The sequence below is a fragment of the Tremella mesenterica genome (genome assembly GCF_000271645.1).
Source record: "Tremella mesenterica DSM 1558 unplaced genomic scaffold TREMEscaffold_5, whole genome shotgun sequence".
NCBI classification, from domain to species: Eukaryota; Fungi; Basidiomycota; class Tremellomycetes; order Tremellales; family Tremellaceae; genus Tremella; species Tremella mesenterica.
Window position 1 is genome coordinate 252,431 of NW_006711229.1, and position 13,123 is coordinate 265,553.

The 13,123-nt window shown below is 47.6% G+C and overlaps 2 protein-coding genes across 2 annotated transcripts; one reads left to right on the top strand and one right to left on the bottom strand.

The window, feature by feature from the left end:
* Positions 1 to 4,652: 4,652 nt before the first annotated feature.
* TREMEDRAFT_62160 (uncharacterized protein) lies at positions 4,653 to 5,460 on the top strand (the record flags this gene model as incomplete). The annotated part of the gene is made up of 4 exons (XM_007004537.1): positions 4,653 to 4,905; positions 5,106 to 5,110; positions 5,317 to 5,383; positions 5,426 to 5,460. 4 exons carry the CDS (start codon positions 4,653 to 4,655, stop codon positions 5,458 to 5,460), a joined length of 360 nt encoding a protein of 119 aa, XP_007004599.1.
* A 3,131-nt stretch (positions 5,461 to 8,591) lies between these two features.
* Positions 8,592 to 12,686, bottom strand: TREMEDRAFT_30971 (uncharacterized protein; the record flags this gene model as incomplete). The annotated part of the gene is made up of 10 exons (XM_007004423.1): positions 8,592 to 8,786; positions 8,902 to 8,994; positions 9,041 to 9,325; positions 9,509 to 9,784; positions 9,954 to 10,047; positions 10,091 to 10,206; positions 10,409 to 11,193; positions 11,346 to 12,226; positions 12,375 to 12,522; positions 12,611 to 12,686. 10 exons carry the CDS (start codon positions 12,684 to 12,686, stop codon positions 8,592 to 8,594), a joined length of 2,949 nt encoding a protein of 982 aa, XP_007004485.1.
* Positions 12,687 to 13,123: the final 437 nt, after the last annotated feature.

The following is a 13,123-nucleotide window of genomic DNA, read 5'->3' on the forward strand; positions in this document are numbered from 1 at the left end:
ACGAGGTGCAATGACAGATAGAGCTGATAGCTGGGAAGAGTAAAGGGTTTATGTATATCAATGTTCCCACTCGAAGTGAGGAGTAAGGAATGAGATGCAGATGCAGATGCAGTAACTTGGTCAAAAACCCAACCACCCCTTACCGGTCACCGGTTCTTCCGTTAAGTACCCTGCACTACCAACCCCCAGTCAGATTTGATAGCGCTGTACATCGGGCACTGTAGATCATCCGTACATATAATCATCTCATCTCACATCATGGGAATGCATTCAGTACTTCTGAGTGACCGACAAATTGCATCAAAAGTTTGGTAAAATGGGAGAAGGGTGTGCCATATAAAAGAAGATGTAACGTCTCCATGTTTCGATCATGGGACTTTCAGGTCACCGGCAATATGAGCCTGACACGCTTCCTCTGCGTTAAGACGTTTAATATACGGGAGAACTTTGTTGCTGTGGTAGATCTTGCTTTGGAACAGCCGATCAATTTCGGCTGGCCCTTGATCAGTATTCTTCTCTTCTCCGTACATTGTACTCTGTGTTCGCTTCTTTCTCCGCCCATCAGTTTCTTGTCTCTCCTCCTTGCCTCCAACATGTCAAGACATTTGAGGTATCAACTGAAATAGACCAGATGTACCACAGGTCTCCCTATCCTCCAAACTTATGACTTGATCCGTAGCAGCTGTCACTTTGTGAGAGACAATACGTAAGCTCATTAGATTGCATTGTGAAGCAGATAACTCAGCAAGATAGGTTTTTACATAGATATATGGATGAATAGCTAGCTAGAATGATAGAATGCATTTCCTTTCTCTTCAAATGACTTTCTACTTCTGTCACAAATAAACGACTGATGATGATGAAGCCGCAATGGCGTGTCTCAAACAGTCTCAAACGCAACAGTAAGTTAGAGTAGAGAGCTGGAATGTCATACATCACCTATCTGCCACTTGTCAAAGTGCTATTGCGCAATCAGACACTTGAAACACATACCCCTGATTACCTCCACCTCCACCTCTACATGCTGGAACCTTCCACCATTGCCTCCACCTTTACCTCCACTTGCTTATCAAGCCTCCTGTCACGGGCGGGGTCTAATCCCCAAGAGATAGGCAAGGTGACTGAGATGGGGCTGTAACCCAATACTTGTCTCTGGCTCGTAGAGCTTGAGGAGTATACAGAGGGTGACAAGGGACTGAGGGAACTGAGGGAACTGAGGGAACTGAGGGAACTGAGAGAACTGCAAGATGTCAGGCTGGATCTGACTGGACTGACAAGTTGAGAATGAAATTCAACATGAGATTCATAGGTGGGGAACAACCTGTTTGGAGGGGGTTTATATCCACAGCAAAACAGGCTGAACTGCAAAACTACAACAATAAGCTACGGAAGAACTGCTAAACATATTTGCAATTCTCTTCAAGAGAATTGGCAATCCTGACATGTGAAACTAAAAACAATAGGCAAAGGACCCAGGGGTCCAGGGGTAACTGTTACAGGTTCATGGGTGCGACAAGGAACAATAGTGTAATGCATACGCCTAAAGGGTGACGCGCACTAAGCTCTTGTGCTAAAAGATCCAATGCTCAGCTCATAGTATGAGCTGAGACCCTTTATAAACTGCTTGTGCTGCGACCGAGATTCGAGATTTATGACAGGAGCCCCCCCTCAAGGGCTGATGTCCCAGCAGCCAGCAATTTCTGAACCGAAACTCCTCCTACGGATTTTCCCATGACAAATTAGATCCCAGAATGTGGCACTGCCACAAGCCTCCGTGTGCCACAAAGAAGTGGGTTCGAGAATGTGCACACACAGGGAGTTGAACCCTGGTCATGGTGGAGCTGAGCATTCTGTAATGCATACGCCTAAAGGGTGACGTGCACTAAGCTCTTTTGCTAAAGATCCAATGCTCAGCTCATAGTATGAGCTGAGACCCTTTATAAACTGCTTGTGCTGCGACCGAGATTCGAGATTTATGACAAATAGACAGAGGACACAGGAGTCCAGGGGTAAGTGTGTCAAGCATGTGAACACAAAGGGGAACAATAGATGAAGGGCACAGGGGTTCAGGGGTAGGTGTTTCATGTGTGGGAGTGTAAGAGATGACAATAGGGATTGTTGATGGAGATCAAGAACAATAAACCTAAGCCAAAGGGGGTCAGGGGAAGTGTTCCAGATGTGTTTCAAGTGTGGGAACACGGGAAAAGACTATCTTAGGTGGCAAGTAGGTGATGTATGACACCTCCACACTCTGGAACATTCTGTGCCTGCCTCCACCTTCCCAAAGTATTAACTCTGGTTGATTGCTGAGCAATCATCCATAGTCTGGAACATTCTGTGCCTGCCTCCACTTTCCCAAAGTAGTAATTCAGTCTGCTCACTGAGCAATCTTTCCCACGTTTGCGCTTTCTAGTTTCTTCCGTAGACATGTTGAGCAACCCGCTTGATGGGGATAAATACCCCCTCCAAACAGGTTGTTCCCCACCTATGGATCTTGTGTCAATCCAGTCAGTCCCAGCCTGACATCTTGCAGTCCCCTCAGTCCCCTCAGTCCCTTGTCACCCTCTGTATACTCCTCAGCTCTATGAGCCCGAGACAAGTATTGGGTTACAGCCCCATTCCAGTCACCTTGCCTACCCTCTGGGGATTAGACCCCGTTCGTGACATATAATCAGAGATGACAATTGATCAGAGAGACAGAGAAAGAAACAGAGAGCTAGAACCACTATTTGTAGACAAAAACCTCAAAACTGAGCCTAAATGTCACAATCGTCGTTTCTTCTTCTCTACTGACCGACGGTCGACAAACCTCGGCTAACTACGTCGTAGTGGGGCGTCGATGTCTCACTAAGACAGGGTACTCGTCGAGGAACTACGGCTAACTTCGCCGTAGTAACACGTCGAGTGGTGAATGATAAGATGATCGTCGATGAACTGCGGCTAACTTCGCCGTAGTACGTTGAACTGCTCGGTGGTAGCTCTCCTTAACTCGAAGGTTGTAGCTAATGAATATATCTCTCGCTACTGACAACAATCAAGGATCGCTGAAGAAGTTCAGCGATCTGTAAACTATCTATACTACTCCTCTCTTCTCGTAGAATGTCCCTCAACTCCTGCACTGCCTCACGCTCAGTCCTCTTCGTTCAACTTCGCCGTACCTCGCCATATCCCCGATATCCTACTCCGCTCACTTTGACTAACTTCGCCTAACTTCCCCTGTTCTGCTCTCCCTCGGTTCCCTTCCCCTAACTTCGCCGTAGTTCCCCGCTAGGCGGGGTTATCGTGACAAATCCCCTCTTGGTTCTCGTAACTTAGCCGTAGTTGGTCTCAGTGGTTCGAGTGGAGGTTGGTAGTGGTGAAAGGAAGGTCGGTGATGGTGAAAGGAGGGTCGGTGATGGTGGTTGTCAGGGATGTTACGACGTAGTTCGTGACACTAAAACTCCTTCCTCTCCTCTCTGTCACGCAGTGCCGTGTGACATTATTGTAACGGTACTGGAAACACAATGACTAGGTCGCAGGTTGGGTCGAACTGGATGGAAGTCTCGTGGAAATCTATGGGTCTCTGGTGCTATGTGATGGATCGTGTCTCCTCTGCAATTGATGTAGCCAAAGAATGATATTGAAGAATCAGCAAAGTTGGTACTTTGCTGATTGTACTATATAATGTCTACAGGTATCCGTGTCCTCCTCTTTTCCTACTGCATGCGTCTATGTACATACTCGGACAGGTGAAAAACCGCTTTTGAGCAAACCCAGTGGGGAAATCTCGAAAAGGGAAAACCCGTCCCTACCTACTGCAGCACTGCCTCCAACTCCCGCTGTTCTCTATCCTAATCCGTCGAACTCGATAGAGTCCTCTCGATTCGTTGTTACCCCGTAACAATTATCCTTTCCCATCAAACGAAGTTCCTTTGGATATCAGCTGGCCATCAACGATCCAGTTCTTATGAACTTCACCACCCACAAGGGTATTAGGAGGCTAACTTCGTCCTTGACGAAGTTAGTCATGTAGGAAGTTAGGAGGATACAAAGTTAGGGAGACACCAAGTTAGGGAGATACTGTCATGGTCGTCGCTTCTTCTTCTCTACTGACCGACGGTCAACAAACCTCAGCTGACTACGTTGTAGTGGGGCGTCAATGTCTCACTAGGACAGGGTACTCGTTGGGGGGACTATGGCTAACTTCCCTGTAGTAATACGTTGAGTGGTAAATGATAAGATGATTGTCGATGAACTGCGGCTAACTTCGCCGTGGTGCGTCAAACTGCTTTGTGGTAGCTCTCCCTAACTCGATGGTTTTAGCTACTGAATATATCTCTCGCTACTGACAACAATCAAGGATTGCTGAAGAAGTTCAGCGATCTGTAAACTATCTATACTTCCCTTCTCTTCTCATAGAACGTCCCTCAACTCCTGCACAGCCTTGCACTCAGTCCTCCTTGCTCAACTTTGCCGTTCCTCGCCATATCCCCGATACCCTGCTCCGCTGACTTTGACTAACTTTGTCTAACTTCCCCAGCTCTGCTCTCCCTCCGTTCCCTTCTCCTAACTTCGCCGTAGTTCTCCGCTAGGCGGAGTTATCGTGACAAATACCCTCTAGGTTCTTGTAACTTCGCCGTAGTCGGTCTGAGTGGTTTGGGTGGTGGTTGGTGATGGATAGTGGTTTGGTGATGGTGAAAGGAGGGTCGGTGATGGTAGTTGTCAGGGATGTTACAACGTGGTTCGTGACAGATACGAAGTTAGGGGGTACAAACTTTGTCGGGGATGAAGTTCACGAGGTACAAAGCTCGGGGCTTTGGGTTGAACGAAGTTCTGCGTTGGCAAAGTTAGGGAAGGACGAAGTACTTAAGGGCCAAAGTTCCCAGGGATCGTTGACGATCTCTGGTTGCTGTCTTAGTGATAGAAGTTAGTAGAGCACAAAGTTATTACACCCAGAAGTTATTGTCACCACTCCATACTATGAAGAACAAGCCTGTTAAGGGTCATAGCCCATGAAGTTATTGGCCGTTGGTCCTGAGAAGTTGACGAAGAACCAACCCTGTGACAGCTTCATTGTTGTTGGCTTTAGATATGTGATAGTGTATTGCATGTCGTACACCATGCAGGAGATGTGAGTCAATAAGCGTGTTAAGACCTGGACTACCAGATTGTAACATTTCGTCAGATATTCTGTAGAGCAGAATTGCATTCCTAACTACGTGATAGTGGTATCCTCCTTCTTGTGTCTGCCCCAAGATCATTAGGCAGCCTGGCTGGTAGGGTCACCCCTGGGAACTATTTACATTTTTAACATAGTGCTTTTGGCCAAATCTGCAGCTGGCAATGGCCAAACAACCATTGCCTGAAGCGATGGCAATGAAAATCGGTGTACGGCAACTAGTCTGTCAGTTGTTGTAAGCATACATGTCTGAAGCCTCAAGGTCAGCTTTGTTCATAGAAGGAAAGATTTCAAATTGTTGACTTTGCCCTTCTGGTACATTGGGTCCTGGACTGTCTACGGGCAAGTGGAGGGGTTTGGTGGTCTCAGATGGAAGACATCCTGCCGCCCCACTTGACTCTGGATTCTGCACAGCCAAGTCCTTCCAGCCAGACAATAAATGTTACGGGGTAACAACGAATTGAGAGGACTCTATTGAGTTCGACGGATTAGGACAGAGGAAAGCGTGAGTTGGAGGCAGTGCTGCAGTAGGTAGGGACGGGTTTTCCCCTTTCGAGATTTCCCCACTGGGTTTGCTCAAAGCGGTTTTTCACCTGTCCGAGTATGTACGTACGTAGACGCTTGCAGCAGGAAGAGGACAAGGACGAGGATATCCGTAGACAGTATATAGTACAATCAGCAAATACCAACTTTGCTGATTCTTCTATATCATTCTTTGGCTACATCGATTGCAGAGGAGACACGATCCATCACATAGCACCAGAGACACATAGATTTCCACGAGACTTCCATCGAGTTCGACCCAACCTGCGGCCTAGTCATCGTGTTTCCAGTACCGTTACAATAAACCTGCTTCATGACACACTGTAAAGTTGAATGAGCCATCATACTCCACCAGTTCTTCTAAGATGATGTTCACCCTTCCAGTTTCTGAAAAGGGGACTATTATGCTGTCTGGAGCTCTGTTTGGCCGTATGTCCGCTCTGGAAAAATAATCCAGAAATTTCTGGAGGTTTTCAGTGTGTTTGTATTTAACAGCACAAGATGAATAGTGTCACGACTCGGTAAAGTCGTGACCCGTGATTCAGGGATTTTCATGTTTTTCGTACGATTTCATATGAACTCATCCGAATTCATATGATTTCATATGAACTCACCCAAATTCATACGATTTCATATGAACTCACCCGAATTCATACGGTTTCACATGAATTCACCTGAATTCATATGAAATGACCACGAATTCACATGAATTCATACGAAGTAACCCGAAATCATACGAATGATTTGCGCATCAGAAGTCCCTTGGAAAAGGATATAAGGAGGACATTTCTATTTTGTAGTTTCTTCTTTCCAAGGATCAAATTTTTTTTTGCCACTCGCAAAAGACCTCTTCTTGACATACTACTTACATCCGACACATCCCTCATCATCATTACCCCTGTCCACACCATCACACACACCCATATCGTCATCTCGACCTGCCCGGATGTCATGAATAGTGATAAGGAATTCTGACTCATGCTCAGAATAGTGATAAGGAAATATGACTCATGCTAGGAACTGTGATAAGGATTGAGGGAAAATATGAGTCATGGTATTTAGCAGTTCAGCAGTGAGGCATTTATGTGATTGGCTGAAGCCTGGAAGGTTCAGCAGTTTAGCAGTGAGGCATTTATGTGATTGGCTAGAAAATCCCTCACACGCTTTTTATTTAGTACACCTACTTTAGTTTTGAAGGGTATAAAAGGAGCACATCTCCCCCCTCTTTCTTCAGCAATGTATCTTCATCTTGAAGTTGAACTTCATCTTTGAAAGTCACCTAGTTGGTTCTAACCCAACACCTCAGTACCCTCAGTACCTAAGGCAGTCATCAAGCTCTACGAGCCAGAGACTAAAACCCTTCAGTACCCAAGGCAGTACTTTGCAACCACAGTCTACCCGCAGGTGTGACACCGGATCCTTCGCAAGTCACTTTAGTCGTCCGACCACATCACAAGTCTATGGACAACATACTAACCGTCGTTGTCCAAGCTAACTAAACAGTTGCAGTCCACCTGTCTTTGATCCATTGAGGTCTGTCAAGGACAGGACCGTGACAAACAGTGTTTAACAACCAGGCTGGCCATGCCCTCTTCGCATCTGAGATATTTCTCACCCACCAAAAAGTGTGAAGCTCTGCTTTTCCCATCTATTGTATGCTCATGTATCCGGCCTCCCAAACACAGGGTTACCCATCCTGGATCAGCGGGCTCAGAGGCCAGGGTTATCTCCACCACCAGCTTTCCGGCCTCTGAAAATAGCATTTCTGCAATACTCTCACCGTGCTTGGCAATCACAGCTTCCTTAGGTTCATCTAATTGAGTAGTGACATAGTGTCATGAATGCAGTAAGGGACCTGCATCATAACATCCTCGCTAAAAGGTTCAATACTCGACATCTTCCTGGTAGATGTCGAGTTCCCTTATAAGGGGTACTCAGTTCCTGACACATAGCTGATGTTGAGGAACCCCCATATGCGAAAGAGGTTGGCCACCTCAGCTGTTGTTAGTCCTGACATTATGGGCGGGTCCGTTAATGTTTGCCACTGAAAGAAGTGATGGTCAACCCCTGCTAGGTAACCTTTTTAAAATGCCCCTCCCTCCCTCTTGCCAAATCTTGGTGAGAAAGTGGCGCTCGGATCAAGGGAGACGTGTGAGAAGGAATATCCCTTCTTTTCTTCCCCTTTGACTAGAAAGCGCACGATCCACTTGGGTCGTTAGCCTGTAACCTACGGACGACTCGAGATCTGTGTCCATCTCACGCTACACTGATCAGAATTCTTGCGTCGACCACAGGGGAGAGGAGAGGAGTTGCGTGGACCTTCATTCACCGCCCCTTCACGTCGTATACGCTCCGAAGCTAGACTCTTGGCTGGTCTTGCTACGGTAGGAAGGCAATCTCACCCGTCTTGTGAATGGTCGACTCGCACCGCCTCCGGTCTAAATCACCTCTGATGTTGTCGCCTAGCAACGTCTCCTTTCCCATCAAAGGTACGTCACTCACCCAAACGGGTTAGTCTGGTGCAGGGCCGGGAATCTTGGGCGCGGGGGAGATAAGCGCGATAAGTATGACACCCCAACTCGCTTAGCGAGCTACGTATAACCGTGTGAATCTTGATGAAAGGTTGAGACCATATACAAGACGTCATCCTTCAGAGGGTGAAGTCGAACCGTCTGGTGGAGATGTTAGAATGAAAGGTCGTGGTTGGATAAGATGAGTGTGGGACGAACAAGAAGAGACTCACTCGGTAAGCTATACCTGTCATATGTCAATTTCATTAGCCCTGATAGTATCTTCAGTCTAACTTCTAGCTTGTTGATCACCGGGAGAATCTCGTTTAACAGATTGCATGATATTCCTCAAATAGCCAGATTGAAATATATCTTCGAAACTAATCCGCAAGCCTTCGTATAGTACGTCGTTCTTTCTCGCCGACAACCTTGAGTACTCCTTCTTCCACAAGACCTTTGACGACCTCTGCGAATTCCGCATGGTCGAGAGGGATGCTGCTTTGTTGTTCGAGGGATTTGATACCCACTGTCCATCGAAGTCCTGATCGACCACTGTTGTCGACTAATGAGAGGATCTGACATCAGCCTCTTTCCTTATATCTCTCTCGCTTCCCACTCAACATATATTGATATTATTCGTAGATTGCGAGATGACGGTATGACATTGATAGATGAGAAAACAACATTCACCTCTCGTTTCAAATCCGCCCGTACACGACGAGCTGTAGACCCAGCACCAGTATTAATCAAATCCAGATCTATCTGCCCTGTCAAAGGGTCCGTCTATCACGTCAACCTTCTCATCAATCAAATCTGGAAGATTACTCACAGCACTTTCCCTCAAAGCGCTCTTGATCAACCTCGTAGCTTCGACCACGTCTTTCAGATCGACAGTCTCGCTCAACCTCATTCTCGCGTGTGCTTCACTGAGACGTATCATACTCTCAAGCTGTCGAGTGGTAGCGGTGATTCGTTTTTCTTGAGTGCGAGAGTCGGTACCTGCTTTTCGCATCTCCACGTAGGCTTGCACGAGGGCAGTAGAGGCGTCTTGAGTCAATACAGGGTGGATCCTGGAGCGAGAGTAGGTTATGTATGCGGTTAGCATGTCAAGGGGCTGTTGGTCAGTAAAAGCTCTTGGACTACTCACGCAGTCCATCATATCGACTCTGTTTGAGGATCCTTACCAAACCGTGCGAATAGATATTATAGGTAGCAGTGATGAGAGCATGCGAGGAATGCGAGTTCCATGAGTGGTCCAATGGAACTTCAGGAGATAGTCGGAGTATATGACACTTACAATAATGTCAATACCACCCGTATCAGGCCTGTCCTCCAAGTAGAGCCCCACAAGATGCTTTGCCAAGCGTCTGTCATTCATCTCGTCTACCTTGTCCAACACGAGGTACAGCAAGTCGAACCGTGAAATCAAAGTTGGCGGAAGGTCGATATTAGCCGGAATAGGCAACTTGGGATCGTATCGACTATTAATCGGATTGGCTGCAGCTAAGATCGATGTTCGGGCATTGAGAGTAGTGATAATGCCCGCTTTGGCAATGGAGACGGTTTGTTGTTCCTGCAAGTCGGCACAACGCTTTTCCAAAGTGTTCGAACTGCCCGCTTTCCAGCTCGGACTCATAGACTCGACATCTCATCAGCCTTGTCATCCTTCTGAGCTCATTCATGGGCTTATGTGGAGAAATGTAACAGAATTCAACAAGACAGCAGGATACGATTGCACTTACCATTACTTCATGCAAAACACTTCGTGTGGCATCGCTCATCTTGTCGAATTCGTCGATACAACATACCCCACCGTCAGACAACACCAATGCTCCACTGACATGTCAGTTCACGAAATCGACATTAGCTCGAAACTCACCTTTCGAGGACGAGCTGCTTGCTATCTGGATCTCTGGTGACATATGCGGTGAGACCAACGGCTGAACTTCCTTTCCCTGATGTGTATACACCACGGGGTGCGATTTTGTGTACGTACTAAGTGATCAACTCTGCTCGCTGCAGACACGTCTCATTCCTTGATGCTCTCCATTATCCTCTATATCGAGATCTAACCTCATGCTGAATTGGTAATCTGATGAAAAGCAGAGAAGGATATGTGCCGAGTAGAACACGCAATGACGAGAACTGAGTAGGGCCGAGCTTGGAGTAGCACGAGTCACGGAGAAGCGGTGCTCACCTGCAAAATCTGTGATTTACTCGTACCAGGATCGCCGACCATGAGCACATTGATATCACCTCTGTACCTAGGTCCACCCCCTCCTCCACCTCTAGCAATACTCTTGTTCGTACCACCAAACAATTGCAACAATATTCCTTTTTTCACATCGTCCAATTCCCAGATACTTGGTGCCAAACTGCGAGAGAGAATGTCATAGAGCTCCGGATTCCTAGACAACTCCAAAATCTTTTGTTCCATCTCTGCACTCGCCGTAAAACCCGGCTCATCCTGAGTTTCCTCCATCGTTTCATCCCCGCTTTCAGGTCTAGCGAGTGTTTCAGCCTCATCATCCTCTCCACCCACACCTACTCCAGGAGGTTTCCCCTCACCTTGTCTGGTTGAAGGATCATATCCCATCCGAGCTGAGTTGGTACGTTTCACGTGAACCACATCCAGATATGTCTTGAAAAGCGCTTTGATACTTCTCTGACGAGGATTCACTCGGACGGGAATGGAACGGAAGATACCGGTGATAATGACTCTATCACCGGGTTTGACAAGATCGACAAGTTCATCGTATACGCACAAAGACACAGTGTGAGGTGTCTGACCATCTGGAACTGCGTCGGGAGTCTCTTGTAACCGAATCACTTGTTTGTTGGTGAATTCTGATCTGTTGTGAATGAGGGACATGGTGCCTTTGGAATTACACACGTCACGAGGACAACGATCGGGTTCGTTAATCCTTCCTCGGTCTATATCAGCTTGGACGGTGTGCTGGCAGACCAAGCATCGGAAGAAGGCTACATGTCAGTGGAAATGATTACATTTCCTCGTCCACACATGATAAAGCACCATTCCTGCAGATCCGGTGGTTGCTTTCCAGTAATGAGCAAATGGGTAATGGCAGGGTATGAGACGATTCAGAATCGAGGGTGTAGGATAAAACACTCACCGGTCACCATATCCGGTATCACGGCCGTAGCTCTAATCACCAAACCCTTGACACTGACTAACTCGTCCGTGTCCCCCGGGTTCAAATCCCTCATGTTCACAGTCCTATCTCCTCCAAAAGGTCTGACTTTGTACACTCTCCCTTCTATATCCTTGAGATCCTCTTCCAGCATGCGCAGTTCTATTTCCTGAATCGTCCCTTCTGCATACTTGTTCTGCGCGATCTCCAGCTCTTCATCCGCCATCTCGATCATAACATCCCTCAGAACCTGATCCATGATGGGAATCACCTCCTGCGGATAATTGACAAGCTGATGGTACAACTTCTTGGTAGGCCCATACGACAACAGATTCAACGCGTCGAGATTGAGATTGGTTTGTCCTGTCAATCGAAGCTGTTTGAGATATCGTTCATATAACACCGCTTCGGCAGCTTGGGCGGACAGACCATCGTATAATGGCATAGGAGGTGGAGCTTGTTTGCCTTCCTCCAGAAAAGATTGAGCGATGGAGTCATTGTATACTGCCCGATACTTGGGCTTGAAACCTCGGAGGAAAGACCGGAATTCGTTCATCGCTTCTTGCAGGGAAATGGTGGTTCCCCAGATGAACTTGACCATCCCTTCTTCCCCGACATCGGGAGCGCCGTCGGTGGGTGCCATGGCCGAGAGAGTGGGGGCGGAGGATCCAGGAGCACGAGGAGTAGGATGAGCGGCATCGAAAGGCTGGTCGGATATATCTGTTTGACCAGAAGGAGAGGATGCGCGAAAGAGGTCGGCGTTGACATTGGTTTGAGCGCGTCTAGCGAGAGAGGGAGAGGAGAGAGGGAAGGAAGAGTGGATGTCTCCTCGACGAGGTCGACGGGGCGTAGAACCGCCAGAACTGAGTGTGAGAACTGAAATGTCGAACCAAGAAAGAAACGCAGAGAAGGTGTGCCGATCCGGTGGGAGCGTGAGGCAGAGAGGGAGTCTGAGGATGCATGTTTGTGGGGTGGGTGGACATGCGAGAGGAATGTAAACGATGTACTCACGCAGGGAAGAATAAAGGTGTCTCTCCCCTAGCCCTCGCAACAGTTCTATGAACGCTAGGTGCGTCCGAAAATCCGACGTCAGACCTCTGGTGCGTAGCAGATGGCTGAGAAGGAGAAGTAGGGAATGCTAAAGGGGAGGAAGATGGAGCTGCACGTCAGTTCGAGTAATTCATCTGGAGTCTTAATATTGATTTCGTCGGTAGCCCTCAAGACAGCATGCAGATATGATGACTCACGAGCAGCGACCCTCGGAGCTCTGGGAGTAGCGGCAGCGCTTGAACTTGGAAAGTGCAATGGCGACGAACTCCCCATGGGAGGTTGAGACCCGTGAGGGGTCGGAGTAGACATTGTCGATATTCCCGGTGTATATGCTTAGGAAGGACTGGTGATAGCTCAGTCAAGAGTATGCCTCGAAGGTATTGAGAGCTGTAGACGGGGAGCGTGGAGTGGAACGAATGTATAAGATTCTCAGAAGAGTGGAAAGAGATGCAGGAGGTGGAAGATGGAAAAGCGCGTCGTGGGGTCGCGTCGGGGTCGAGACGCGTTTCCCACGTCATCATTTATCACACCCCTCTTATCAAAGCATACGCTGCGCGCAACGTCGAAGACCATCAACAACCCCGATCGTCGAAAGCTAAGGTAAGAGGGACAAAAGTGTGTAAAGATATTTCACACTACTTTGGAAAGGAGGGGTTGAATCTACCTCTTTCAGTAGATCTAGTAAAACCTCCCTCTTTTCCCTTTTCCTT